At 43.4% G+C, this 27,345-nt stretch overlaps 1 protein-coding gene across 4 annotated transcripts in view; it reads left to right on the plus strand.

The window, feature by feature from the left end:
* Nucleotides 1-1,150: 1,150 nt before the first annotated feature.
* Nucleotides 1,151-27,345, plus strand: part of ARHGAP12 (Rho GTPase activating protein 12) — a 111,867-nt gene continuing 85,672 nt past the window's right edge. For 3 of the 4 annotated variants that reach the window (XM_060097798.1, XM_060097799.1, XM_060097800.1), the window contains exons 1-3: nt 1,152-1,253; nt 13,895-13,933; nt 15,570-16,324. In XM_060097798.1, coding sequence (XP_059953781.1) covers nt 15,641-16,324 — 684 coding nt within the window. In that variant the 5' untranslated portion in view covers nt 1,152-1,253; nt 13,895-13,933; nt 15,570-15,640. Of the gene's footprint in view, nt 1,254-13,894; nt 13,934-15,569; nt 16,325-27,345 lie in introns of all 4 variants that reach the window. The other variant, XM_060097801.1, reaches the window with a different exon arrangement.

A 27,345-nucleotide genomic window follows, 5' to 3' on the forward strand; every position in this document is an offset into this window, starting at 1 on the left:
GTATGGTCTCAGGCTTATGTATCTTTTCTTTCTAAAAGGAGAATATCGTTCAACTTTAGACCCCCATTAGATCCAGATCCAACGGCATCTGCAAGCATGAGGTGAAGAACAGAAAAGAGCCAGTTCCAGAGAGTGGCTATTGAATCACAGCCTGACCTTTTTTTCTTGTATTATTAAAATTTCATCCCGGCCATAATAGATACGATCAACAAATGGTTACTAATGAATGGTTTCTGCAGTCCTAATACACATCAGTTAGTTTTCTCAGTCGGTGAATCTTAGAGTTTAGAAGGAGCCTTCGGACTTGTCAACATGCTCCTTTGACAGCTGAAGCGGGACGGGTGAAGTGACAATGGCAGAAGCCAGGTCTCTCTCGATTCTCAGGCCAGCACAACTCCCGCCCCCGGATCCCCACGGGAAACCTTTTCACGCCTCTGACTTCCGGAGTCTGTGCTGCCATCCTGCAAGCGCTGCAAGCTGGGGTGACTTCGGGCAATGACACCGTGGTCCCCCCGGGGCCTGCACACTGCGGGCCGGTGGACAGCGGGGCGCGGGGTGAGCGGTCAGGCCGCCCTGGCGCCGCCCGCCCGCGGAGTGTGCGCGCTGGCCCCGCACTCTGCCCGGGTGGTCCCGGCGAAGGACAGCTTCGCAAGGATCAGGGCCTCCAGAGTTGCGTTCCGTCCCGCTGAGGTCGCGTGAGGATTTTTCCCGAGCCTCCCCCGCGGGATTTCCGGGCGCGGGAACGGCTGACCGACGCCGGCAGCGCTCCCAGCGTGCCAAGGAACGGGACAGGCCCTCCTTCCCTGGGTCCCGCTTCCGCCACGCCGCGCTCCGGCCGTCTCCCGTGCGCCCGTCCCTCGTTTTCCCCACAAGCGCTTCCTCGGCATCTCCCACCACGCATTTACCCGGCGCCGCCGCCCCCTCCGCCGACAGCTCCGCGCGCCCGCCGCGCCCCTCCCTCGGCCTCCCCTCCCCCCACAGCTCCGCGCCGCCGGTCCCCCCCGCGCCCGCCGGGCCGTCACGTGCCCGCGCCCCGCCCCCGTCACGTGCCCGCGCCCCGCCCCGCCCCCGCGCCGGCGCGCTCCGACGTGCCCTGGAACTCTGTCTCCCCGGGAGGGCAGCCTGCGGGGACCCGCCGGCCGCGGCCGCCGCCGAGTGAGCGCCCTTCGGGCTCGCCAGGGCGCCCCGCCGCCGCCGCCGCCGCCGAGCCGGGCCAGGAGGGAGCCGTCCCCCGCGGGGCCGCCGGGCCCTCGGTGAGGGAGGGGCGGGCCGGGGCGGAGGGCAGGTCGAGGCGGCGCTGCACAAAGGCGCCCGGGGCCGGGGCTGAGGGGCTGGGGGAGGCGTGTGCGGGCGCGTGGCGGCGCCGGGGTGCGAGAGGTGCGGCCGTGGGCGCGGCCGGCGGGGTCGGGGCGCGGGGCGGGCGCGGGGCCGGGGGCCGCTGCCGGCCGGTCGGCCGACGGGGGCGACGGGGTTTAAATGGCTGGAAGTTGCGGCTCCTCTGCCCCCCGGCTGTCCTGACTTCCTGTGAGAGGGCAGTGCCCGCCGCCCCGCCCCGCCCCCAGGAAGGAGGGTGTTGGGTTGTGTGTGTGTGTGTGCTTGTGCGTGTGTTAAAGGCCGGCGGTGCCGCCCTCCTTCCTGGCCTCCCGCCGCCGCCGTGCCCGCTCCGCCAGCGCTGCCGGGGCTGCAACCTGCCTCCCCCGGGGCCTCCCCTCGAGGGCTGTTGACCTCAGCACTGGGCACGCGGGGCCCTGCAGCCCTCAGAGGTGCCCCGCCCCTGCTCGGTGGGTTCTTGCTCCTTTCCAGCCCTTCTGCAAGGAATCTCCTCCGGGTCCTTGAGTTTAAAGAATGCTGTGCATTGTCCTCGGGGGTGGTGGGTTGTCTTATAAACATGACTGTCTTTGACGTGTTGCGGCTGAAGGTACCGAAGACCCTTTGAGACGAAAAGGCCACAGGGTCATCAGCCCTGAGAAGGGCACGGCCTCCTGGCGTTCTCGAGGCGTGTGATGTTTTCCTTCTGGCTGCAGCCGCAGTTTTCAGTGCACTTGCGAAGGCGAAAACAAAAATGTTCAGAGCGTGGCTTTATGAGAGTTCTGATGTCTTTCCAAGTAGAGTGTGTGTTGTCGGTAGAGCCTGTTAACACTCGTGTTGCCTTATGGTTAATCATGATGAGGTAGACTTTATTGAGCAATTACGCACATGCTCCTAAGGGGAGGTGACGTAGAGAGGAACGAGCTTTGAAAGAGGAGTCGCTCGGGTTCAGATTCTGCCCCCCGCGTCTGAAGGCGAGACCTTCAAAGACTCTTGAATGTTACAGTGAAAGGTGGTTAAAACAAGTGTCCAGCTCCTAGCCACGCCTCTTTCCCACTTAAACGCTGGGAAACGGGGGCCTGGAGGTGTATGTTGGTCCATATCCAGTGTTCTTTCCTGATCTGCAGGAGGGTGCGTTACAGGATGGGGCATCTTTGTCTATCTTTTGGTCCCAGTAGACAGTCTGGCTGCTGCTCCAGTATTTTCTCTTTCTTTTTCTCTCTGTTTTAAAAATGCCTTGGAAATGTTTCACAGCAGGGATTTGGGAGCCCAGATTAGTGAGCCGGGCTCTGAAGACTTGACCCTGAGTGGGGCACCCCGAAGAGCCAGAGAAGCTGGGCATGTAGGTGTGACCTGTGGTTGCAGGTAGTAGCTCTGCTGCTCTGGGGGGGGCTCTCTGGGGAAAAATGAGTTAAATACAGTCTAATGTACCAGATTACGTGTGCATGCCGCAGTACTGGCTGATAGGTTTCTATTTATACTTGATCAACGACAGATGTTGGAGAAGATTGCTAACTCATTGATTCTTTTTAAAAAATTAATTAGTTTATTTATTTTTGGCTGCGTTGGGTCTTCATTGCTGCGCGCGGGCTTTCTCTAGGTGCGGCGAGCGGGGGCTACTCTTCGTTGCGGTGCGTGGGCTTCTCGTTGCAGTGGCTTCTCTTGTTGCGGAGCACGGACTCTAGGCGCGTGGGCTTCAGTAGTTGCAGCACGCGGGCTCAGTAGTTGTGGCTCGCGGGCTCTAGAGCGCAGGCTCAGTAGTTGTGGCGCACGGGTTTAGTTGCTCCGCGGCATGTGGGATCTTCCCGGGCCAGGGCTCGAACCCTTGTCTCCTGCATTGGCAGGCAGATTCTTAACCCCTGCACCACCAGGGAAGTCCTTCATTGATTCTTAATATGATGCCCTCTATAGAATAGTTGTCCATATATAGTCAATATTTTATATACCTTTAGATTTTTCAAATTACTGCACTAGTTGTTGTGAGGCACAAGTGAAAATCTGTAAATACTGCAGAAAAACAGCATGTTATTTGTAGTCAGTCATTTGGCTTTTCTTTCATTAATTAGAAAGTATCTGCTGAGTGGTTTTTTTAATAGGTTGACAGAAAATGGGTTTTACGAATGTAAGTTCTTTAAGTAATGCAGTTGACATTTCTGAGCACAAAAGGGTAATAAACAGTTTAGATTAATTCAAACAGTGAATGTGGTGATGTGTAAAATTACTAAGTGGTAGTACTGATTTTTGCTTATCTGAGAAAATTGGTACTAGGAAAAAGCAGCTAAAGGTAAATCTGCCTAAAATGGGCAGTACAGTTTTATAATAGGGGGAGAGAAAAGTGAAATTAAACGTTTATTTTATCTTATATTTAACAATTTTAGTCGTAATTGCAAATACACACTGCTTTGTAGAATGAATCAGATGTGAAAAGGCAGGATGGTACCACATTGCATCATCGTGCTTCAAATCATGCTTTTCAATGATTATTCTCTTTTGAGGAACCCATTGGGCCACTATCTTTGTGTTTTCTTTTCTTCAATTGTTAACTGTTCTAATTGTGCCACATCCTCATCTGTGGATGGCTTTGCAGTGATTCAGCCATTTTCTTATTATATTGACTTAATATTTTGCAGTTTCAGTTTGCAGTTGAGCAGCTTTTCATTTGAACTGAACTGCCAGACACTGATGTCTCTAAGCACCCTTCCCCTGTTGATAATCTAGTCCTTCTCAGATTTCTATGTGCATGGGAATTACCTGAACTTCTAACAAGCCCCAGATGATACCGATGCTGCCCGGACTTCAGACTACTACTGTCCAGTAGAAATGTAATGCCAGTCACCTGTGTAATTCTCAAGTTTTTAGTACTCACATGATAGGTAAAGTTAAAAAGAAACCATGAAATAAATTTTATTATCATTTTTGTCTGCGTGACATCTTCAAAATCCCATATGTATTTGACACTTCCAGCACGTCTCAGTTTAGATTAGCCATACTTCACATGCTCAGTAACCACATTTGCCTGCTGTGTTGAAAAGCATGGTTCTGGAGTCTAGAATCCAGATCAGTGCTGTTCTAAGTGTGTGTTCAGATTGGCCCTATCAGCAACCCTTGGGAACTTGTTAGAAATGTACATTTTAGGGCCCCCCCTCAAACCTACTCTCATTAGAATATCTGGAGTTTCAGTAACTTGCAGCATATGACTTCAAAATGTATATGTGATGTTTTGGATGGGATCCCAGAACAGAAAAAGTTCATTGGGGAAAAACTAAGGAATATGGACATTATTAGGTATCAGTATTTGTTCACTGAATATGACGAATGTACCATACTAATGTAAGATGTTTGTAGTAGGGGAAACGGTGTACAGTGTATATGGGAACTCTGTACTGTCTTTGCAGTAATTCTGTAAATCTAAAGCTCATCTAAAAGAATGTTTTTATTTTATTTTATTTTATTTTATGTTTTTTTTAAAGAAGCTCTCCAGGTGATGCCGCCTTTCACTAAAAGTGAGAAGCGGTGATCTAGGTCACTAATATGACCTGCACTACTGCAGCTTGGGTGGGCAGGATGGAGGCTACTGTTAGGTCTCGTAGGGTAATAACGGTATTTTTTGGGGGTGGGCCACGCCTCATGGCTTCGGGGATTCTAGTTCCCTGATCAGGGATCGAACCTAGGCCCCCTGCAGTGGAAGCTCAGAGTCCTAACCACCGGCCCTCCAGGGAATTCCCAATAATAGTATTTTTGTAATAAGAGCTAAAACTTATAAAACACTTAGCATATGCTAGGGATTATACCAAGTACTTTACACATATTTACTCATTTAACTCTCCCAATATGAGATATGTACCATTAGTTAGCTCCTTTTCAAAAATGGAAAAAATACTGAGGCTCAGAGACGTTAGGTGACGTGTCTTAGGTAGCAAGAGGCAGAAACAGGGACGTTTGAGGAGGGACTAATTTAAGAGCAGTCAGTTCATTTGTGAGTGTTTTCCTTCTCTGCAAGTTTTGCTTCTTTGAGTAAGCACTGATTAATGTGGATGTTCTGTATCATGCCTTGTAGTTTACAAAGTACTTTTTTCTCTTTCCATTTTCACAAGGATCTTTTGAGGTTTGTGTTGTTTCTTTTGTTTTACAGATAGTTCAGGTGCTGAGGGCCTGAGAGCTAATACATGGCAAATCCTGATTTAAATTTCAGTCCTCCGACCCTGAGTTCTCTGTTCCTTTACCACAGGAGAATTCAGAATACATTTACAAGTTAGAGTGATATCTTTAAAGTTAGTTGAAAATTACCTGTATTTTGCTGTATATTACTGGTTTAAAAAAAATCAGTTTTGAGTTAAAATATACATACAGTAAAATAAAACACTCAACAATAAAATGGGGTGAACTGCAGATACATACAAAGACATGAATGAATCTCTCAGAAGCATTGTTCTAGGTGAAACAAGCCAGACATGAAAGGCTACATACTATATGTGTATATGCTTTTGTCTCCATTTGGCTTCCTTGAGTAAACTGTGATTAATGTGATGCTTTTTATCACGCTTTATAATTTACTAAGTACTTTTTCATGTTTTCTCTACCCATTTTCACAGGGATCTTCTGAAGTTTGTATAGTTTCTTGTTTTACAGATGAGTGTATCACAGTTAGTTTAGGCATTCACCAGTTGATAGGCCTCTGGGTTATTTCCAATTTCTGGCTGTTATGAATAAAGCCATTATAGATGTTCATGTAAGGCCTTTTCAAGGATTTATGGTTTCATTTTTCTTGGGTAAATACCTAGAAGAGGAATTGCGAGATCGTATGTTAAATGTATGTTTAACTTTATAAGAAACTGCCCAAATGCTTTCCAAAGTAGCTGTACCACTCTGCATTACCACCAGCAGTGAATGAGAATTCCAGTTGCTGGTATCTTTACCCTACAGAATATCCTTTATATGTATGTAAAGCCATTCTAAATATATATAAAGTTGTTCTGTGGCATGTGAGATCTTCCCCGACCAGGGCTCGAATTCGTGTCCCCTGCATAAAGCCATTGCATTATAAGGGTTTTGTCTTAACAGCTTTATTGAGGTATAATTGCTATAAAATAAACTGGACATATTTTAAGTGTGTAGTTTGATGAGTTTGGACATATGAATAGCTGTGCCTCTAAAATCATCACCATTATCAGGATAACAAACGTATCCATCACCAACCTCCCAATTTCCTTGAGCCCAAAGGTAATTTGTTGCCCTTATTCCCTGGTAACTATTGAGCTGCTTTCTGTCACTATGTATGACTTTGCATTTTCTAGAATTTTATGTAGATGGTATCATACAGTATGCACTCTTTCTTGTCTGGATTTTTTTTTTTTCACTCAGCAAAATTTTTTAAACATCTTTATTGGAGTATAATTGCTTCACAATGGTGTGTTAGTTTATTACAAAGTGAATCAGTTATACATATACATATATCCCCATATCTCCTCCCTCTTGCGTCTCCCTCCCACCCTCCCTATCCCACCCCTCTAGGTGGTCACAGAGCACGGAGCTGATCTCCCGGTGCTATGTGGCTGCTTCCCACTAGCTATCTATTTTACTTTTTTTTTTTTTTTTTTTTTTTTGTGGTACGCGGGCCTCACTGTTGTGGCCTCTCCCGTTGCGGAGCACAGGCTCCGGATGCACAGGCTCAGCGGCCATGGCTCACGGGCCCAGCTGCTCCGTGGCATGTGGGATCCTCCCGGACCGGGGCACGAACCCGTGTCCCCTGCATCGGCAGGTGGACTCTCAACCACTGCGCCACCAGGGAAGCCCTCTATTTTACATTTGGTAGTGTATATATGTCCATGCCACTCTCTCACTTTGTCCCAGCTTACCCTTCCCCGTCCCCATGTCAAGTCCATCTTCTACATCTGCGTCTCTATTCCTGTCCTGCCCCTAGGTTCTTCATAACCATTTTCTTTCTTTTTTTTAGATTCCATATATATGTGTTAGTATACGGTATTTGTTTTTCTCTTTCTGACTTACTTCCACTCAGCAAAATTATTTTGAGATTCATCCAGTTTGTTGTGTGTATCAGTAGTTTGTTCCTTTTAATTGCTGAGTGATATCCTATTGTGTGGATATTACACAATTGGTTTATCCGGTTGCCTGTTGGTGGACATTGGGTTGTTTCCAATTAGGGACTATTACAGATAAAGCCACTGTGAACATTCACATACAGGTCTTTGTGTGGACATGTGTTTTCATTTTCTTTGGTGACTACCTAGGAGTAGAATCCCTGGGTCATATGGTAGATGTATATTTCAAGCTATTAAGAATCTCCCCAACTTTTCCCAAAGTGGTTGTATCATTTTACATCCCCACCAGCAGTATTTGAGAGTTCTGGTTGCTCCGCATTCTCAGAAATACGGGTATTGTCAGTCTTTTAGTTTTAGTCATTCTAGTAGACGTGTGGTGTTATTTCTTTGTGTTTTTAATTTGCATTTCCCGAACGACTAAAGATGTAGAGCATCTTTTCATGGGCTTATTTACCATCTATAGATCTTCCTTGGATATGAACACTTGTCTGTTCCTATCTTTTTCCCTTTTTTAATTGGGTCATTTGTCTTCTTAATGGCTTGTACAGTTATTATATATTCTAGATATGAGTTCTTTGTTGGAGATAAGTTTGTGTCTGAGACATTTGTGTCTATTTTCATGAGGGATATTGGTGTGTAGTTTTTCTTTTTTATAACGTCTTTGTCTGGTTTTGGTATGAGGAGAATTCTGACTTCATGGAATGAGTTGGGATGTTTTTCCTCCGTTTCAATTTTCTTTAAGAGGTTTGTGTAGAATTGGTATTATCTTCCTTACATTTTGTAAAATTCACCAGTGGAGTCATCTTGGCCAGGAGTTTTCTTTGTGGGAAGATTTTTAAAGATGGATTCAATTTATTTAATAAATATAGGACTATTTAGGTTATCTGTTTCTTCTTAAGCAAGCTTTGGTAATTTGCCAAAGGAATTTATCTGGTTCACTAAGTTGTTGAAGTTATCAGCATAAAGCTGTTCATAATATTCTCTTATCTTCCTTTCAGTGTCTTTAGGGTATGTAGTTATATCTCCTGTCTCATTCCTGATACTGGTAATTTGTGTTTCTTGTCTTTAGTTCTTGATCAGTTTGGCGAGAGGATTGTCAGTGTTACTGATCCTTTACTGATCCTTTTGAAGAACTACCTTCTGGTTTCATTGATTCCCTCTAACATTTTTCTGTCTTTTACAGCTTTCTGCTCTGACTTTAATCGTGTCCTTTCTTCTGCTTGCTTTGGGTTTAATTTGCTCTTTATCTAGTTTCTTAGAGTGCAAGTTTACATCACTGATTTGAGACCTTTTTCTTTTCTAATTATGGGCATTTAGCATATAAATTTTCTCTAAGCACTACTATAGCTGCATCCCACAAATTTTGAGCTGTCACCTTTTCGTTTTCATCCGGTTCAAATTTCCTGTTTGATTTCTTCTTTGACCTCTGAGGCATTTAGAAGTATGTTGTTTAAATTCTAACAACAAATTTGTGGGTTTTAAGATATCTTTTTATTAAGTTATAATGTAATTCAATTGTCAGAGAAGATTCTTCATATTATTTCAGTCTTTTTAGATTTATTGAGACTTGTTTCATGGCCCAGAATATAATCAACAAAAAATGAATGCTTAGGGACTTCCCTGGTGGTCCAGTGGTTAAGACTCCATGCTCCCAATGCAGGGGGCACGGGTTCGATCCCTGGTCCGGGAATGAAGATCCCACATGCCACACGGTGTGGCCAAAAAAAAAAAGAAAAAGAAAAGAGAGAGAAAGAGAGAAAATGTATGTTTATAAGAAACTACTGAACTGCCTGCCTATACCATTTAGCATTCCCACTAGCACTGAATGTGTGTCCAGTTGTTGGTATCCTGGTCAGCACTTGATATTGTCTTTGTGTTTTAAAAATAACTTTATTATAGTTGGTGGGTAGTGATATCTTGTTTTGGTTTTAGTTTGCATTATAGGATATTTAATGGTTTGTAAAATAAATGGAATAAAAATGAATAATCATGGAATTTTGTGGGTTTTTTTTTTTTTCCCCAGTAGAGGACAGAAACCTCTAGGGGATTGGTAGCAGTAGTAGTTCATCATTGTCTGTGTGCTACAGAAGTGCTACTTTTCAGTTCTCTAAAAGGTTGAATGTTTATTTGCCTTTTAATATTTACTTTGAAAGAGGATCTGTAAAAGCTGTATGAGGATTTTAGTGATTTTTATGGTTTTGGGATAGACAGGTATAAGGTGATTTAAACTGCATTCTCCATTTTACATTTCCCCCAGCAATGCATAAGAATTCCAGTTTCACCACATTCTCACCAACACTGGTTATTTCTGTTGTTATTTTTACAGTAGCCACCCTAATGGGTATGGAGTGGTGTATCATTGTGTTTTTCTGTTTTGTTTTTATAAATTTATTTTAGTTTTGGCTGCTTTGGGTCTTTGTTGCTGCGTGCGGGCTTTCTCTAGTTGCGGCGAGCAGGGGCTACTCTTCATTACGGTGCACAGGCTTGTCATTGCGGTGGCTTCTCTTGTTGTGGAGCACGGTCTCTAGGCGTGCAGGTTTCAGTAGTTGTGGCATGTGGGCTCAGTAGTTGTGGCTCACGGGCTCTAGAGCACAGGCTCAGTAGTTGTGGCGCATGGACTTAGTTGCTCCAAGGGATGTGGGATCTTCCTGGACCAGGGCTCGAGCCTGTGTCCCCTGCATTGGCAGGCGGATACTTTTTTTTAAAAAATTTATTTTATTTATTTATTTTTGGCAGTGTTGGGTCTTCATTGTGGTGCACGGGCTTCTCATTGCAGTGGCTTCTCTTGTTGTGGAGCACGGGCTCTAGGCGCACGGGCTCAGTAGTTGTGGCACGCAGGCTCAGTAGTTGTGGCTCGTGGGCTCTAGAACGCAGGCTCAGTAGTTGTGGCACACGGGCTTAGTTGCTCCGCGGCATGTGGGATCTTCCCGGACTAGGGCTCGAACCCGTGTCCCCTGCATTGGCAGGCAGATTCTTAACCACCGTGCCACCAGGGAAGTCCCTACCTCATTTCTAAGAAAGACTTGATGGCACAAATCTTTCTGAAATACTCCATGCAAATATCATTTTTATTAAAATATGCTTGCTCTCCCAAGTACTTCTTTTGTTGTTTCCTCATTTTTGTTTCGTATTTCAATCGGGTTTTGAATTTCCTTTACCAGTTTATGCTTGGCTGAGTTTTCTACTGCTTTCCAGTTACCTGATTATTTCCTGTCTCCTTTCTGCTGTTCTTATTTTTGCTATTTCTTTATGACCAGAATAGTTTATAATAGCAATGAGTATATTTTGCTTCTGTTCTTTAGGCCTAAAGATATATCTTATATTCTGTATGTTTTTATTCTTGGAAAACAGGGATAATGCATTAAGAAGAAAACCTTAGGTGCCCTATCACGGCGTGTGATTTCTTGTTAAGTGTACAATCTACAAAATTATTTGGTGGAATAATTTCTTATTGTGGAACTTATGCTGGAGTTGTTTTTAACTTTTTTGTTGTGCTCATTAAGTTTAATTGATTTCTTTAGTAGAGGGTTGTTTAGGGAGTGTTCATTTTAAACAAGTACTTTTAAAGCTACTGGAGGACTTGGTGTCAAGAATCAGTGCTTAAATTGTGGTATTTTTAAGTGGGTTAATATGTGTGTGAGGCTATATTAGCATTTTGTTGTTCATGGTGTTAGAATTGCTAAGTATGTTGTACATGTATGTATCAGACTTAAATTGTAAGGTCATTAATTATGGATACATTTATCCCAGTCCTCTTAAGACTTTGTTTACTTGTTTACTCTTTGATGTACCTGGTAAGGATCTCATGCTGTGAGATGTAGTTGATTAAAGCACATGTCTTGGGGGAGGAAGATAACATTTGCTGGCTGTGTAATTTGTGCTAGGAAAGAAAATGAGAAAAATTGGTAGACAGAAAGGAGGAGACCATTAGATTTTAAGATAGCCTGTTAGAAATGAACCTGACTTTGGGGGGCGGGTGGGGAAGAAGTAAAAGCTGTAAAAAGTGGTGTGTCTCTGGGTGTGTCTGTTCTTGTTGAAGCTTGAGGAAGAGGACCACTGGTAAGAGGCTTTTCACGCCTCAAAGAAGAGCAGTGGTTGTTACCGAATAGTAGATGTGCAAAAACTCTTATCCTGGTGGTTGGGTCCTTAGTAGTTGTGTGTGTGTGATGAAAAAGGGTGGAGGAGTGTGGTGATAAGTATAGAATGTATTTCAATTGGAGGAGTGTTGTGCTCAGAGGGCGTTGTAGTTGAACAAGATTCTAACCGAAATACTTGTGAGAGGTTAAGATAGCAGGATAAACAGTGCTCAACCTAATCTAAAGAGAAGAATCCACAGTGGGGGGAGGGATAACTTAGGAGTTTGGGATTAACATACACACACTACTCTGTATAAAATAGAAAATCAAGGGACTTCCCTGGTGGCGCAGTGGTTAGGAATCCGCCTGCCAATGCAGGGGACACGGGTTCGAGCCCTGGTCCGGAAAGATCCCACATGCCGTGGAGCAGCTAAGCTTGTGCGCCACAACTACTGAGCCCGCACTCTAGAGCCCGCGAGCCACAACTGCTGAGCCCGCGTGCCACAACTACTGAGCCCATGCGCCTAGAGCCTGTGCTCCACAACAAGAGAAGCCACCACAGTGAGAAGCCCGCCCACTGCAACAAAGAGTAGCACCCGCTCACCACACTTAAAGAAAGCCCGTGTGCAGCAATGGAAGACCCAACACAGCCAAAAAATAAATAAACAAAATAAAATAAAAATTAAAAATAAAAGAGATAATCACTCTTAATAAAAAAAAGATAATCAACAAGGACCTATTGTATAGTACAGGGAACTATACTCAATATTATGTAATAACCTATAAGGGAAAAGAATCTGAAAAAGAATGTATATATAACTGAAGTGCTGTGCTATATACCTGAAACTTACATGATATTGTAAATCAACTATACTTCAATAAAAGACTTAAAAAAAAAGAATCCACAGTTTGGGGAACAGACGAAGAAACAAACCAAAATTAAAACCACAAACATTTGTTTTAATACAGCTTATGTTTTTAAATAAAAATAGGCAGCATATGTTATTCACATATATGCAGATAAATTTCCCTTAGATCCAAGTTTGTAGAGCTACCCCACAATTATTTTAATTTTATTTGAAGCTGTAGTTTATAATAGGGCTTTTCTCTTCATATTTATTTTATCTAACGTTTCCTAGACCTTGGATTGTGATACATAATTCCTGCTACGTGACTTTCTAGAAGTTTATTATTTCAGTCGTCTCGGGCTTCCCAGTTCGTTTCCCACCCCCATCCCCGTATTAACTAGAAACCTGTTCTCAGGTCCTGTTACCCCTGTGCTCACTCTTGCTCATGTCATCTGCCTTGTATCAACTACCTGTTCTATCTGGATGTCTTTCGACTGCTTCTCCGTCTTTCTTGTCCTCCCACTTCTCATGTCCTTTACAGTACTGAGAGCTTTAGTTTGGGTGTCCCATGTTGAGCGTGGTGACACTGACTTCCCGTTTTCCCTGGTTCCTCTTCCTCCATACCTCTGCGGTCGCTGGGGAAGGTGTGGTCATGAGGCCGGGCGTGGACGGGCATGGATGCCGCTAACCTGTGCTGCACTCCACCCCACGGCCCCTCCCCTGCTACCAGGAAACCATGCCGTTTACTCCTTCCTCTTCATACTTCCCCTTGCTCCACGCCTGCGGATCAGTGTCTGAGCACTTCTGGTACACCTGAGTTCCTGTAGCCTTCTGTGTATTCCCTGACTTGTTTCAGGATCTTCAAAGATGTTTCGTAAGTTATTTTATTACTTCCTGGAAAGTAAGAGAAAAAAACATCACCCGAGGATAAGTATTTCAATGTGGAATTTTGAAAAGTTGTAGTGAAAACCTTTTATGTAGGTAAAAGGATTAACGTTCATAGTGACTAATGCCCTGGTAATGCGTGAATATAAAGGCTGATTGCTTTGAAGCTTAGAATCTCTATTTACTGTGTCGGCAAAGACCAGGCAGATTGGGCAGGGTCGGGGGTAGATTTTGGATATGGTTAGGTTTTAGGTACCTGTTAGGACACTGAGTGGGTTTGGGTGTTGTGTGTCAGTAGTCGCCTTTAATCTAGAAGAATCTCTCTCTCTTTCATTTTTCATGATACTGAGTTTTTGAAGAGTTCAGGTGTGTGTCTCATAGAATGTCTCACATTCTGGGTTTGTTTTTTACTAACGATTTTACAAAAGTTGTTTCTCATGTTATTAGAAGTTTGAAAAAGTATTTCTGTCAGGCTAAAAACTATGGGCGAAAATGAAGTGGAAACGAAGTGGAAATGAAGTAGGAGGGGCAGTGGTGAAGTGTGCTTTGTCTGGAGGGCGGTGCTGGGCGCAGTCGTGATATGTAAAATTGTACTGTGTTCCTTATAGCTGTTGTAAAAAAGTTATGCTTCTAAAACCGTGAGCAACATTGCATTCTTAGCCTTCTTTAAGCAATCCCGGTTAAAGTTAATGAACTTTATTATTTTTTTTTTCTATAGGTTTAAATGTAAGACTGGCTGTTTAGTTCTCCTTCTAAGGTAAGTTTTTTATTTTTATTATTTTTTTTGAAACAACATTACTATATTAAATTTATTATTCAAGTAGTTTGTCTAGAAAGTAAATTTTAGTTGCTGAAATTGTATGCCTAACTAGTTATCACCTGGGCTTTGTCTGTTTCAGAGGATATTGTCCCCAGGGGCATGGTGGTTACTGCACATATAGTGTAAATAGTGTCGTGCCTGGTACTTAGGTGCTGAGGAAAATTGGGAGGCTACGCGACCTTGTGGGAACATTGCTGGTACATCTCACTAGTCAGAGTTACTCTGGTTTGCCTGAGGATCCTGGAGTGTTGGGTTGAGTGTGTTTTCCTAGGGCTGCTGTAACAAAGTGCTACCAACTGGGTGACCTAAAAACTACAGAAACTTACTCTCTCATAGTTCTGGAGCCAGAGGTCCTCTGTGCTCCCTCTGAAGGCTCTAGGGGAGAATCCTTCCTTGCCCATTCCAGTTTCTGGCGGTTGCTGGTATTCCTTGACTTGTAGCTGCTTCACTGCCCATTTCTGCCTCTGTCTGCACGTGGTCTTATTCCCTCTGTGTCTCCTCTCCCTGTCTCCAAGGATTTGGGGCCCACCCTAATCAATGTGAACTCATCTCAAGTTGATTGCATCTGCCAAGACCCTAGTTCCAAGTACGGTCACATTCACAGGTCCTGTGTTAGGACTTAGACATACCTTTTTGGGGAACACAATTCGTCCCACAGTAGTCGGGGCTCGAATTGAATTGTAGCAAAATCGAGATGCTGTGATCATTCTGAAGCTTGAATGCTGTGTTTTATGAGGTACTAAAATATTTGGAATTGTAAAAGTGAATCCTAGGTTTCTCAAGCCATTTTAAGGATATTTCTAGTAGACTTTGCATGGTGTGTGTGTGAGTGTGTGTAAAATTTACAAATAAAAAGACTGGTTATTTGCTGGGATTTGTGGGATTCAGCTTAACGAGGATGTGGTCGTCCTGGGGTGGATGTAAGAGGAAACAAAAGTAAACTAGCAGTTTCTTTTCTCTTGTTTGTGTGTATTTTGCCTAAAAATAACAATGCTGCTTTTTAATCAATTTATATTAGAAAATGAAACATATATTTGGATAGCTTTTTTTTTAAGCTCACTAATGCACTTGATCATTTTAGAAAATAAAGAATACAGGGTCAGTGAATGAAATTCAGGGTCATTGAAATTCAGCCTCAGCTTCAAAGAGGGTTTTTAATAAGGCATACAGTGAACCTAGAGCAATGCCTGGCCTTGATAAGTGCCTATTATGTATTAGTTATTGTTAGGGAGCCTTTCTAAGAAAGTGAAGGAGGTTTGAGGTAGTCATGAAAGGAAGGAAAGTTCTTCTCACCTCTTATTTTTGATAGTCGTACGTCTGGTTGGTTAGCGTATTTACCATTCCAGTCATTGGTTCAGTTTTGGTCATAAACGACTGAAAAATGTAGAATACAGTTAGAATGAGAGCGTTTGTAATGCAGGACCATACGTACAGTATTAGAAACATGTTTAATTTCTGGGTTTGAGATTTGAAGGTAATGTTCTTTATTCTGTGATGCTTGTGAACGAATATTAAAAATCCAGACTATGTTAACTTTTTTCTTCATTCTCTTCCTTCATTTAACTAAAAATAGCCGTATTGATCCAACAAGCCACAGAGCCATAATGTGGCAAAGCGTCCTTTTTGAGAGGTGAATGTTACGGAATGAAAATGGCTGACAGAGGTGGGAAGATTGTTCCAGGGCAGGTGTATATTGAAGTGGAATATGATTACGAATACGAAGCGAAGGACAGAAAGGTCGTGATCAAACAAGGGGAGCGATATATCCTGGTGAAGAAGACCAACGATGACTGGTGGCAGGTGAAGCTGGATGAGAACTCCAAAGCCTTTTATGTGCCTGCCCAGTATGTGAGGGAGGTCGGCCGCAGAGCCCTGATGCCGCCTGTGAAACAGGCAGCGGGGCTGCCGAATCATTCTGTGAAAGCGATGCAGAGTCTCCACCTTCAGAGGTCCACAGAAAATGTGAACAAACTGCCCGAGCTTTCAAGTTTTGGAAAGCTGTCGCCATCTGTTCAAGGAACAGGTCTTATTCGTGATGCCAATCAGAATTTTGGACCCAGTTATATTCCAGGTCAGACTGTCAACCTCAGCCTGGACCTGACCCATAATAATGGAAAGTTCAACAGTGACTCACATTCTCCCAAAGTTTCTGGACAGAATAGGACACGGTTATTTGGTCACTTTCCTGGTCCGGAGTTCTTGGACGTAGAGAAAGCTGGCTTCTCCCAGGAACAGTCTTGTGATTCAGCAGGAGAAGGCTCGGAACGGATACATCAGGATTCAGAGTCTGGTGATGAGCTTAGCAGCAGCTCCACTGAGCAGATAAGGGTAAGACTGAAAGTGGATGATGGAACACTTGTGCCACCTTCATAACCATTTAATTATAGGTGGTACTATTTTTAAATTTTTTTAAATTTACTTTATTGAAGTGTAGTTGATTCACAGTGTTGGGTTAGTTTCTGGTGTGCAGCAAAGTGACTCAGTCATACACACACACACACACACACACACACACACACTCTCACACTCACACTCACACACTCCTTCATATATTCTGTTCCATGATGGTTTATTACAGGATATTGACTGTAGGCTCCCAGTCCTATACAGTAGGACTTGTTGTTTATCCATTCTTAATTATAGGTTTTATTTTAATTAAAATCTTCGTAAGACTTAAGAATTGTTTGTTTTGCCTTATGTTTTCAGAGTACATGGGTTTATCCCAACCGAGAGAGACAGAATATGTGAAATAACTTGGGGGATGATGGAGGTTCACTTTAGGGTTTCTCTAATTCTTCTTGTTCCTTTGTAGGCCTAGAACTGCCAGAAGTGTGGACACTTTTTTTCCCCCTCTCGATTGATTACCCATTATGTGGAAAGGATTTACTTAGTTTATCCAGGGATGATATTTCTTTTACTGGAAAAAGTATGTTTTCTAGCTGCACTCATTTTGATTTGTTTTCACTAAGTCTTCAGGTAATAATGGATATAAGAGGAAAAATGTCACAGGAATATTAACTACTAATACTAACTCTTGTTCTTTGAAACTTGTTTATTAACTTTGAATATTTTATATATATATATATATATATATATATATATATATATATATATACACAGAGAGAATGCACAAACCTTTACCTCTGTTCACGCACTTTTGTGTCTTAAGTGTCTTGCATTGAATGTTAGCCTTGAAAAAATTTTGCATCTACGGTTTGATATCCCCCCCCTTAACTAACTTTTATTTTGAGGTTACTTTGTGTCAGTTTGTCAAGTAAAGTGAAGTAATTTTAAAAGCACATGCGTGAAACTGAAACTTGAATGTGTTTAGAAAAGTTTAATTATTAGTGAATTTGATAAGTTTTGGGCCTAAAGCTCTGTTGTAAGAGTTATTCATCAAATTAAGTCAGTGAGGCTGCTCTTAAGGTGTGGTCTGATTGTAATGGAACTAGTATGTTCTTTTTCTTTTATAGGTTTTAATTTTTCTTGTGACATTTTGAATGGAGACAGGAAAAAGGGAAGGTTCTCTAGAAAAACTTCTGATGCTTGAGATCAAGGCAGTTACTGTCAGTTTATCATCATTCGTCTTAGTCTTTTCTTCAGTCCTTACGTGATACTTTGATGTAGAATATTTCTTTCGTGTGTCCTGGACTTGTTCTGTATGTGGCTCCTTATGTATTAGTTGGACTTGGAAAAGACGTGTGTTTTCTCTTCCATCTGGCCATCACCACTGTTTCACACTTGAAATTATGCTGTATGTGTAGGTCCACTAGCAGCCCTGTGTTCTCTTCCTTGTGCTCATCTTCAACTCACTCCGTGGAAGCTCGTGGCTCCTAACCTCTCCTGGACTGTTTGGAAATCCTGTTCCATTTCTCTAGCCAGACCTCGTCCTAGCTCTTCGTGGCAGCTGTTTCAAACCTTTTCCGTTTTATTCAGTTCTCTGATCCACCTGCTTTTCCCTGCTCTCCTAGCAGATAGTCTTGCCTTCTGTTTCACGGCAGAAGTGAAGACCGTGGGGTGGGAACTGCTTCTGCGTGGGGAGGACGTATGCACAGCAATTCATCGAGCTGTCCTTAGATTTGAATCCGGGTCCACGTCGCTTACCGGCTGACTGATAATTGGGGCCGGTTACTTAACTTCTGTGTGTCTCAGTTTCCTCCTCCTGACATGGGGATCACAAGTGGGTTCCTGTATACCTAGCAGGCTTACAGCTGTGCCTGGCACTTAAGCAAGTAGAGTAGGTATCTACTGCTGCTTGATAAATTGCTCCCAGATCTCCTGGCTTAAAACAGCAAACATTTATTATGTCACAGTTTCTGTGGGTCAGTCATTCAGAAGCAGCTTAGGTGGTAGTTTTAAAGGCTCAGGGTCTCTCACGGGGTTGGCGTCTTACGAAGGCTTGGCCGGGCCAGAGCAGCTGCCTCTAGGATGGTCACTCACCTGGTGCTGTTTGGGCCTCCTTGCAGATGCTTGAATGTTGTGACTAGCTTTCCCCGAGACAGAGCCATCCAAGAGGGAGCCGGGTGGAAGCTGCATTGTCTTTTACGCCCCGATGTTGGAAGTTGCACCCTGTCATGTCTTGGCGATCACACAGCTCAGCCCTGCTCTGTATGGAGGTTACAGCACGGAGTGTGAACATCAGGCTACGGGACATTAAGGGTCACCTCGGGGCTGGCTATCGCAGCACGCATTCAGCACCACAGAGCTGTCATTACTGTTGTCGTCGTCGTTTCTGTTACAGTTATTCCCACCATGAAACCTACAGGTGCACCAGTGTCATCGGTGATCTCCCCCAGGTACCGGCAGTGCAGGCGTGGCATCTTCTATCAATGAGTGGTCTCTTCGTATTTGCTTTTCCCTCTTTTTCACAAACCTTTTGCTAAACATTGTGTAGCTCATATGGCTTTAGGCTCATTATTTACCAAGTTTTTTCCTTCAGGATGTACATTTGCTCCTGTTTTCCTATTTTAGTAAAGCTCTTCAGCAATACCTTCCCCTCCAAGTATCACCGTATCACTCCTTACTGACAACTTCTGGAAAGAGCTGCACGTATTTGCTTCTTTGTGTTTGCTCATTTCCTGCTCATTCCTTAACCTGGTCTCATATGGCTTCACCACCCCACCTAAAGAGCTTCTGCTAAAAGCTGCCCATGGTTTCATTGTTGATAAATGTACAGACAGTTAAAAATTTTTTTATACATAATCATATCATGATTACAGTAAACAAGATTAATAATCAGAAGGCAACTTAAAATAACTTTTCACTGAGGCATAGCATATAATCACGTGTGTAAATTGTACTAATCTTAAATGTACGGCTTGATGGATTTGTGCTTATGTAAAGCCATGAGCCCCTTCCCAGTCAGTATCTACACCCTCCCCGCCGTGTCTCTGCTAGGAGATTTTCATTCTTCTGGCAGGTTAGTACTGATCAGTCTTCTTTAATTAACCTTTCATTTTGAGATGGTTGTAGATTCGTAAGCAGTGATAGGAAACCATAGTGAGGGGTCCCCTGTGCCCTCTGTCCATTTACCTCCGTTGTAACGTCTTGTCAGACTGGACTGTAGTATCACAGTCAGGGTGTTGACGTTGGTACAGGCAAGATGCTGGGTGTTTCCATTAACACGAGGACCCCTTATGTTGCCCTCTTAATGGCCACACCCGCTCCCCTCCCACCCCCAACGCTGCTTAACCGCTCTCCACCACTAATCTGTTCTCCACTTGTATAATTTGTCATTTCAGGAATGTTATATAAGTGGACTCACAGCCTATGTAGCTTTTTGGAATTGGCTTTTAAAAATATTTATTTATTGATTGATTGATTTGGCTGCGTCAGGTCTTAGTTACGGCACGCGGGATCTTTGTTGCAGTGTGCGGGCTCTTCTTTGTGGCACGTGGGCTTCTCTCTAGTTGTGGCTTGCAAGCTCAGTATTTGAGATGCGTGGGCTCTCTAGGTGTGGCACATGGGCTTATTAGTTGTGGCGTGTGGGCTTAGTCGCCCTGCAGCATGTGGGATCTTAGTTCCCCAGCCAAGGATTGAACCTGCGTCCCCTGCGTTGGAAGGTGGATTCTTAACCACTGGACCACTAGGGAAGTCCCCGGGATTGGCTTTTATCATTCCACATAATTCTCTGGAGATTGATCCAGGCTGTTGTGTGTATCAGGGTTTGTTCTTTTTGTTGCTGACTAGTATTCTATGGTATGGATGTACCGTACTTAAAAATAATTCACCCATTGAAGAATGTCTGAGTTTCCAGTTTTTCGCTATTGCAAACAAAGCTGCTACGTATAAACGTTTCTGCACAGGTTTTTGTGTGAACATACCTTTTTTATTTCTTTGGCATAAATGCCCGTGTGTATAATTGCTGTTTAACTTTTCAAGAACATTAAACAGCAATTATATGGCAGTTGCACGTTTACTTTTTCGAGGAACTGCCGAGCTGTTTTCTAGAGTGGCTGTACGTTTTACATTTGTGTCAGCAGTGCTTGTGATCCAGGTTCTCTGCATGCTCACCAGCATTTGGTGTTGTCACTTGTTTGTTTTAGCCATTCTGATAGGTGTGTCGTAATCGCTCCTGATTCTAATTTCCATTTCCCTAATGGCTAATGATGTGGAACACCTTTTATGTGCTTGTTTGCCATCAGTAGATCCTTCTCATTGAAATGTCTCTTCAAGGCCTTTGCCCATTTTTAATTAGACTTTTGTACTGTTGAGTTTGGAGAGTTTTAAAATTTTTTTATTTTATTTTTTAACTTTTTATTTTATTTTTTTAATCTTTATTGGAGTGTAATTGCTTTACAATGGTGTGTTAATTTCTGCTTTATAACTAAGTGAATCAGCTATGCATATACATATATCCCCATATCTCCTCCCTCTTGAGCCTGCCTCCCACCCTCCCTATCCCACCCCTCTAGGTGGTCAGAAAGCATCAAGCTGATTAGAGTCTTTTTTTAGTATAGTCTAGATACTAGTCGTTTGTCAGATATATAATTTGCAAATGTTTTCTCCCAATGTCTTTTTGTACTCTTAACAGTGTCTTTTGCAGAGCAAAGGTTTTTAATTTTGATAAAGTCCAATTTATTAATTTTCCCTTTTATGGATCAGGCTTTTGTGTCAAGTCTTAAGAACTCGCTGTATAGCTCTATTAGTCAGGGTTCTCCAGGGAAACAAGCAATAAGGCGTGTGTGTGTGTGTGTGTGTGTGTTTGTGTATGGAGAGAGATTTATTTTAAGGAATTGGCTTATGTGATTACACAAGTCGGCAAGTCCAACACCTGAAGGGTGGGATGGTAGGCCGGAGACCCAGGGCAGAGCCAGTGTTGAAGTTCAGATCCGAAGTTTGTCTGCTGGCAGAATTTATTCTTGCACGGGAGGTCAGTCTTCTGTTGTCTGAGGGCCTTCAACTGACTGGATGAGGCCACCCTCTCTAGTGGGGGCAGGGGGCAACCTGATTTATTCAAAGTCCGCCAATTTAAATGTTTATTGCATCCAAAACACCCTCACAGAAACATCTAGAATAATGCTTCACCAAATATCTGACCCAGCTGAGTTGACACACAAAATTAACCATCACAGTAGGTTTAGATTCTAAATATTTCCCTCAAGTTTTTTTTCCCCTAAAAGTTTATAGTTTTACATTTGAATCTGTGATCTTTTTTTTTAAAAATAAATTTATTTATTTATTTACTTTTAGCTGTGTTGGTTCTTTGGTTTTGTGCACGGGCTTTCTCTAGTTGAGGTGGGTGGGGGCTACTCTTTGCTGCGGTACGCAGGCTTCTCATAGCGATGGTTTCTCTTGTTGTGGCGCATGGGCTCTAGGCACGCAGGCTTCGGTAGTTGTGGCACGTGGGCTCAGTAGTTGTGGCGCACAGGCTTAGTTGCTCTGTGGCATGTGGCATCTTCCTGGACCAGGGCTCGAACCTGTGTCCTCTGCATTGGCAGGCGGATTTTTAACCACTGCATCACCAGGGAAGTCCCCGTGATCCATTTTGAGTTTAATTTTTTTTTTTTTTTTTTTGCGGTACGCGGGCCTCTCACTGTTGTGGCCTCTCCCGTTGTGGAGCACAGGCTCCGGACGCGCAGGCTCAGTGGCCATGGCTCACGGGCCCAGCCGCTCTGCGGCATGTGGGATCTTCCCGGACCGGGGCACGAACCCGTGTCCCCTGCATCGGCAGGCGGACTCTCAACCACTGTGCCACCAGGGAAGCCCGAGTTTAATTTTTGTATGAGGTTAAATCAAGGTTCATTTTTTTTTGGCCTATGGGTATCTGATTACTACAGTACTGTTTGTTGAAATGCTATCTTTCCTCCAATAAATTGCTTTTACACTTTTGTCAAAAATCAACTGGCCACACTTGTATGGGTCTGTTTCTGGGCCATCTCTTCTGTTTCACTCAGAGACATGTATGTTCCTCCTCTAATAGCACACAGGCTTGATAATTCTAGCTATATAATAGTCTTGAAATTGAGTAGACTGATTCCTCCTACTTTCTTCTTTTTCCAAGATATTTTTGCTATTGTAGGCTGAAGAGGGGAAGAAGGTCTTTGCAGATATGATTAAGGTAAGGATTTTGAGATGAGGACATTATCCTGGACCCTACGTGCAACCACACATGTCCATAGAGCGGCAGAGGGGCACCACACAGAGGGAAGGTGTGAAGGTGGAGCAGGGGCGGGTCTGACGATGCCAGCCGGGATTCTAAGAGGGATCATCTGTGGGTCGGTTTGGGGAGTAATGCCATCTTAACAGTATTGACATTCCTTGCAGGCAGGCCTGGTAGTGCTGAATTCTCTCAGTTTTGTTTGTTCAGGAAAGTGCTTCACTTTGATGCATGGTTTCTTTAGATACAGAGTTCTTGTTGGTGATTTTTTTCTTTCAACACTTGAAATATTTTACCCACTCTTTTTTTGCTTGCATGGTCTCCAGTGAGAAGTATGCTTAACTCTTACTCTTGTTCTTCACTAGTTCAGTGTTTTTGCCTCTGGCTTCTTTCAAGATTTTCTCTTCATCTTTGGTTTTCTGCAGTTTGTGTGCGTTTTTTTCTTTTTGTATTTTAGTATTTGTGTAAGTTTTTGGTATTTATCCTGCTTTCAGTTTGGGAAATTTCTGTTGACGTATCTTCAAGCTCATTGATTCTTTTCCCAGCTGTGTCCAGTCTACTGATCATCACATCAAAGGCATTTTCTCTTTTCTGTTACAGTGTTTTAATTTGTGGCATTTCTTTTTGATTCTGTCTTAGATTTTCCATCCCTCTGCTTGCATTACTCATTTGTTCTTGTATGTTGCCTACTTTTTCCTTTACAGCCCTTAAAATATTAATAATAGTTACTTTAAATTCCACCTGATAATTCCAACATCTGTGCCATATCTGAGTTTGATGCTACCTTTATCTCTTTAGATGGTTTTTTTCTTGCCTTTTGCCATGCTTCGTAGTTTTTGTTGAGAGCCAGACATGTTTTATTGGGTAATAGGAATGGAAGTAAATAGGCCTCTAGTGTGCAGTGTTATGTTCAACGGGCTAGAAATTGGACTGTGTTTAAGGTTTGATGTAGTTGTAGGTACCAGACGAGGCTTTAACTTCTTCAAGTACCCATGTTTTTGGCCTTCTCTGAGAGTTCCTCGTTAGTGCCTGGCTCCCCAGTACACCTCCCTGCTGCCTTCCTGGCCGGGGCGGGGGGCGGCGGCAGTGCCTCATTCCTTGGCCCACATGCCCTCCACCGACATGCTGGTCAGAGGATGGCCTCCTTGCTGCTTGGCGGTGGTGCAGGTTCTGAGTCTCCAGTAAGCGCCCTCTGTGTGTATGTACATAGGTGGGGGGGTCTTGTGACTGTTTGGCAGTGACCGCCCTGGTTGCTGACTCTGCCTTCTCTGACACCACCCTGGTGGGGGTTTTGGGGTGCCTGTTACAGCCCTGCTTGCCGCCGCTGGTGGTCTGTGGGTGGAATCAGTGGTTTGTTCTGTGGCATTTGGCTGGACTAGAGCGGTAATGTCCAAAACCTTTCAGTCTTGCTGGTCTTCCCCTTTTCTGGTTCTTCTGCTAGATGTAGAGCAGGGATTTGTTGGGGCTTTTTTGGTCTGTGCCTGTTGGTGTTTCTGGGTTGCTGACTTCCCTCTTTATTTTCTTTAATATTTATTAGATTTTGGCTGCGCCTGTTTTTAGTTGTGGTGTGAGGACTTCTTAGTTGTGGCATGCGGACTATTAGTTGCGGCACGCATGTGGGATCTAGTTCCCCGACCAGGGATCGAACCTGGGCCTCCTGCATTGGGAGTGCAGAGTCTTACCCACTGGACCACCAGGGAAGTCCCTGACTTCCCTCTTCAAACCTGTGGTGTATGAAGCCACAACTAAACCCAGGGAACTCACCAGTTTGTTGTTCATTGGGTCCTGAGGTCACAGTTGGTTTACCTTCTCTCTGCCTTTCAGAGTTGTCTTCTGTTTGTTTTATATATTATGTTTTTATTTATACCTAGTGTGAGGAATAGGGTAAAGTACATTTCCTCCTTTTTCCCATAACTGGAAGTGATTGGTAAGTTTTCAGTGGTGGTTTTTTTTTTTTTTTTTTTTTGTGGTACATGGGCCTCTCACTGTTGTGGCCTCTCCCGTTGCGGAGCACAGGCTCCGGACGTGCAGGCTCAGCGGCCATGGCTCACGGGCCCAGCCGCTCCGCGGCATATGGGATCCCCCAAGACCGGGGCACAAACCTGTATCCCCTGCATCGGCAGGCGGACTCTCAACCACTGCGCCACCAGGGAGGCCCTCAGTGGTGGTTTTTAAGTGCTCATTGTCTTGCCCTCTTAACAGTCTTGGTTAGAGGATGGCCTCTTTGCCACTTGGCAGTGGTGAAAGTTCTCTGGGGGATCCTCTCATCGCAAGCTTCCGTCATGCCCTGTCCTTTTCCTTTGCTGTACTCATCACACTTAGGATTGTTTTCTTTCTTCTCACTAGTCAGTCTGTGGTCTCCAAGGCCAAGCTATCTACCATGTCTTGATATCTCTGTCTGTCCGGTGCCTAGCATAGTACCCTGGTACATAGTAGATGTGCTAAATGCTTCTGTAATGATGACCAGTGTTTAGCCACAGATAACATGGAAGGGGAGACCTAGATAAATGTCCCATCAAAGATGCATGTTTCTGCTTGAAAAACAGCCATCCAGCACTGCTGTGATCTTTGACACAGCATAGGCTTTATGAAGAATGTTATTAGAGAGGTGAAGTTGGGGGTAGAAAACTGTAATGCGATAGAGAGATTCCAAAATTTGAGTAAAAAAAAAATCATAGAGCTTCCCTGGTGGCGCAGTGGTTGAGAGTCCGCCTGCCGATGCAGGGGACACGGGTTCGTGCCCCGGTCCGGGAGGATCCCACATGCCGCGGAGCGGGTGGGCCCGTGATCCATGGCCGCTGAGCCTGCGCGTCCGGAGCCTGTGCTCCACAACAACAACAACAACAACAAAAATCATAATATTCAGTCTCCCCCACCCTCCCCTTAAATTGGGTACATGATATGCAGGGTCTTCATTGGAGCAAGTTTTTAGGTCATTTCAAAGTTTATACTGATGGTTGATATGAAGATGAAACTGAAAAATCAGCGTTAGTTCCGAGCTCCAAACCTTAGAACAGCCTTAAAAATTACACGCTTTGCTCCTGATGCCCGATTTTTCTCTCATGATCTCATTAATATTCCTTTAATATGTGTGTCTTACTAGCCTTGAGTATCAAGTTTCCTGGTTCCCTGTAGTTAGAAAGTGAGGTCTAAAGCTGGAAAGTCGAGATGGTAGACCTTCGTTTGTGAGGCTTGACAGGATGCCAGAAGAAGTGATGACTTTAGGAAGAAGGCCAAAATACTGTAAAGCTGAGAATCATGTTATTTAAAAAATACAGTATGAATGTTTACGATGACTATGAATCTAGAAATGTTTATGTTCTATACTAGCTTTTTTATATTGGCAGATATATTTATAGAAAGAGTTTCTTCATTGACAGTGCTAAACTAATGTATTTCTGGCATTTGAAATCTAATATTAAATTCATCTGGAAAATTTTATATATGGAACAATTCATCAACATTTCTAGGTGTTATCATAGTACTCTAGGTTCACAAAATCAATTCTGTAATTTTTTATAGATTGAAGCTTTGTTTCTAATTGAAAAATATTTAAATATTTCTTTTTAGTCTTTATTCCCATATTATGTGGACTGTTAATACAGATGTTTATTGTATTTAAAAATACAGATTTTAATTATACAATCATAAATATATCTGTATTTACAAAGAAAGAATCATACTGTATGTGCAGTTTCACCACACGGAGTATTTTTAAAATATCTATTATGCAAACAGAATATTTATTAAACAAAGAAGAATGCTGAGAGGTGTAATTTTTCCGGCTAATTGGATTTTCTGGTTAATTCAGGATTAGGTATAAAAGGTTTCAGTGTTTGTTAGAGATTTTCCTAAATCTGTTTCCACAAAGATGGTTCTGAGTCTAAAAACAGACATAAATTAGCTTTGTATAGTGACAGCTAATAATGTCCCCTTTCGTGCAAATCCTCGCTCGCTGTTGGTAGACCCTTTTGTGAAATCCTCCCCTGCCCTGCTGCTGGAACGCGTGGAGTCATTACTTAGATTCCTTAAAATTCTCTGAAATGCTGCTTTGCCACCTGCTCAGACTCACCACAACTTCCTGTTTAATTTCTTTATTGCTTAGAGCAGCTCCCAAATTAGGAATTTTAGGAGATTTGGGTGCTGATGGCTTATGCCATATAATGGCTTGAATACGTTTTAGTGAATTTGTCTGAAAACCTAATCTTCAGCATTTATGTCATTTTCTTTGGTAAAGTATGGATGAAGTTTAGTGTCTTACTTCAAAGCAGTTGGAATTGTCTCTTGAGTATTGTTTATTTCACTGGTATTGTTTATTTTACTTTTTTGTTGTTGTTGTCTTTTGTGATTTGCTCTCAAATTATGTCTCCCTTTTTTTAAAATAAATTTATTTATTTGTTTATATTTATTTTTGGCTGTGTTGGGTCTTCGTTGCTGCGCGCGGGCTTTCTCTAGTTGCAGTGAGCAGGGCTACTCTTTGTTGCGGTGCGCGGGCTTCTCATTGTGGTGGCTTCTCTTGTTGCAGAACACGGGCTCTAGGTGCACAGGCTTCAGTAGTTATAGCACAGGGCTCAGTATTTGTGGCACGCAGCCTCAGTAGTTGTGGCTCGTGGGCTCTAGAGCACAGGCTCAGTAGTTGTGGCACACAGGCTTAGTTGCTCGGCGGCATGTGGGATCTTCCCGGACCAGGGCTCAAACCCATGTCTCCTGCATTAGCAGGCGGATTCTTCGCCACTGCACCACCAGGGAA

Source organism: Mesoplodon densirostris, chromosome 4, assembly GCF_025265405.1.
Source record: "Mesoplodon densirostris isolate mMesDen1 chromosome 4, mMesDen1 primary haplotype, whole genome shotgun sequence".
NCBI lineage: Eukaryota > Metazoa > Chordata > Mammalia > Artiodactyla > Ziphiidae > Mesoplodon > Mesoplodon densirostris.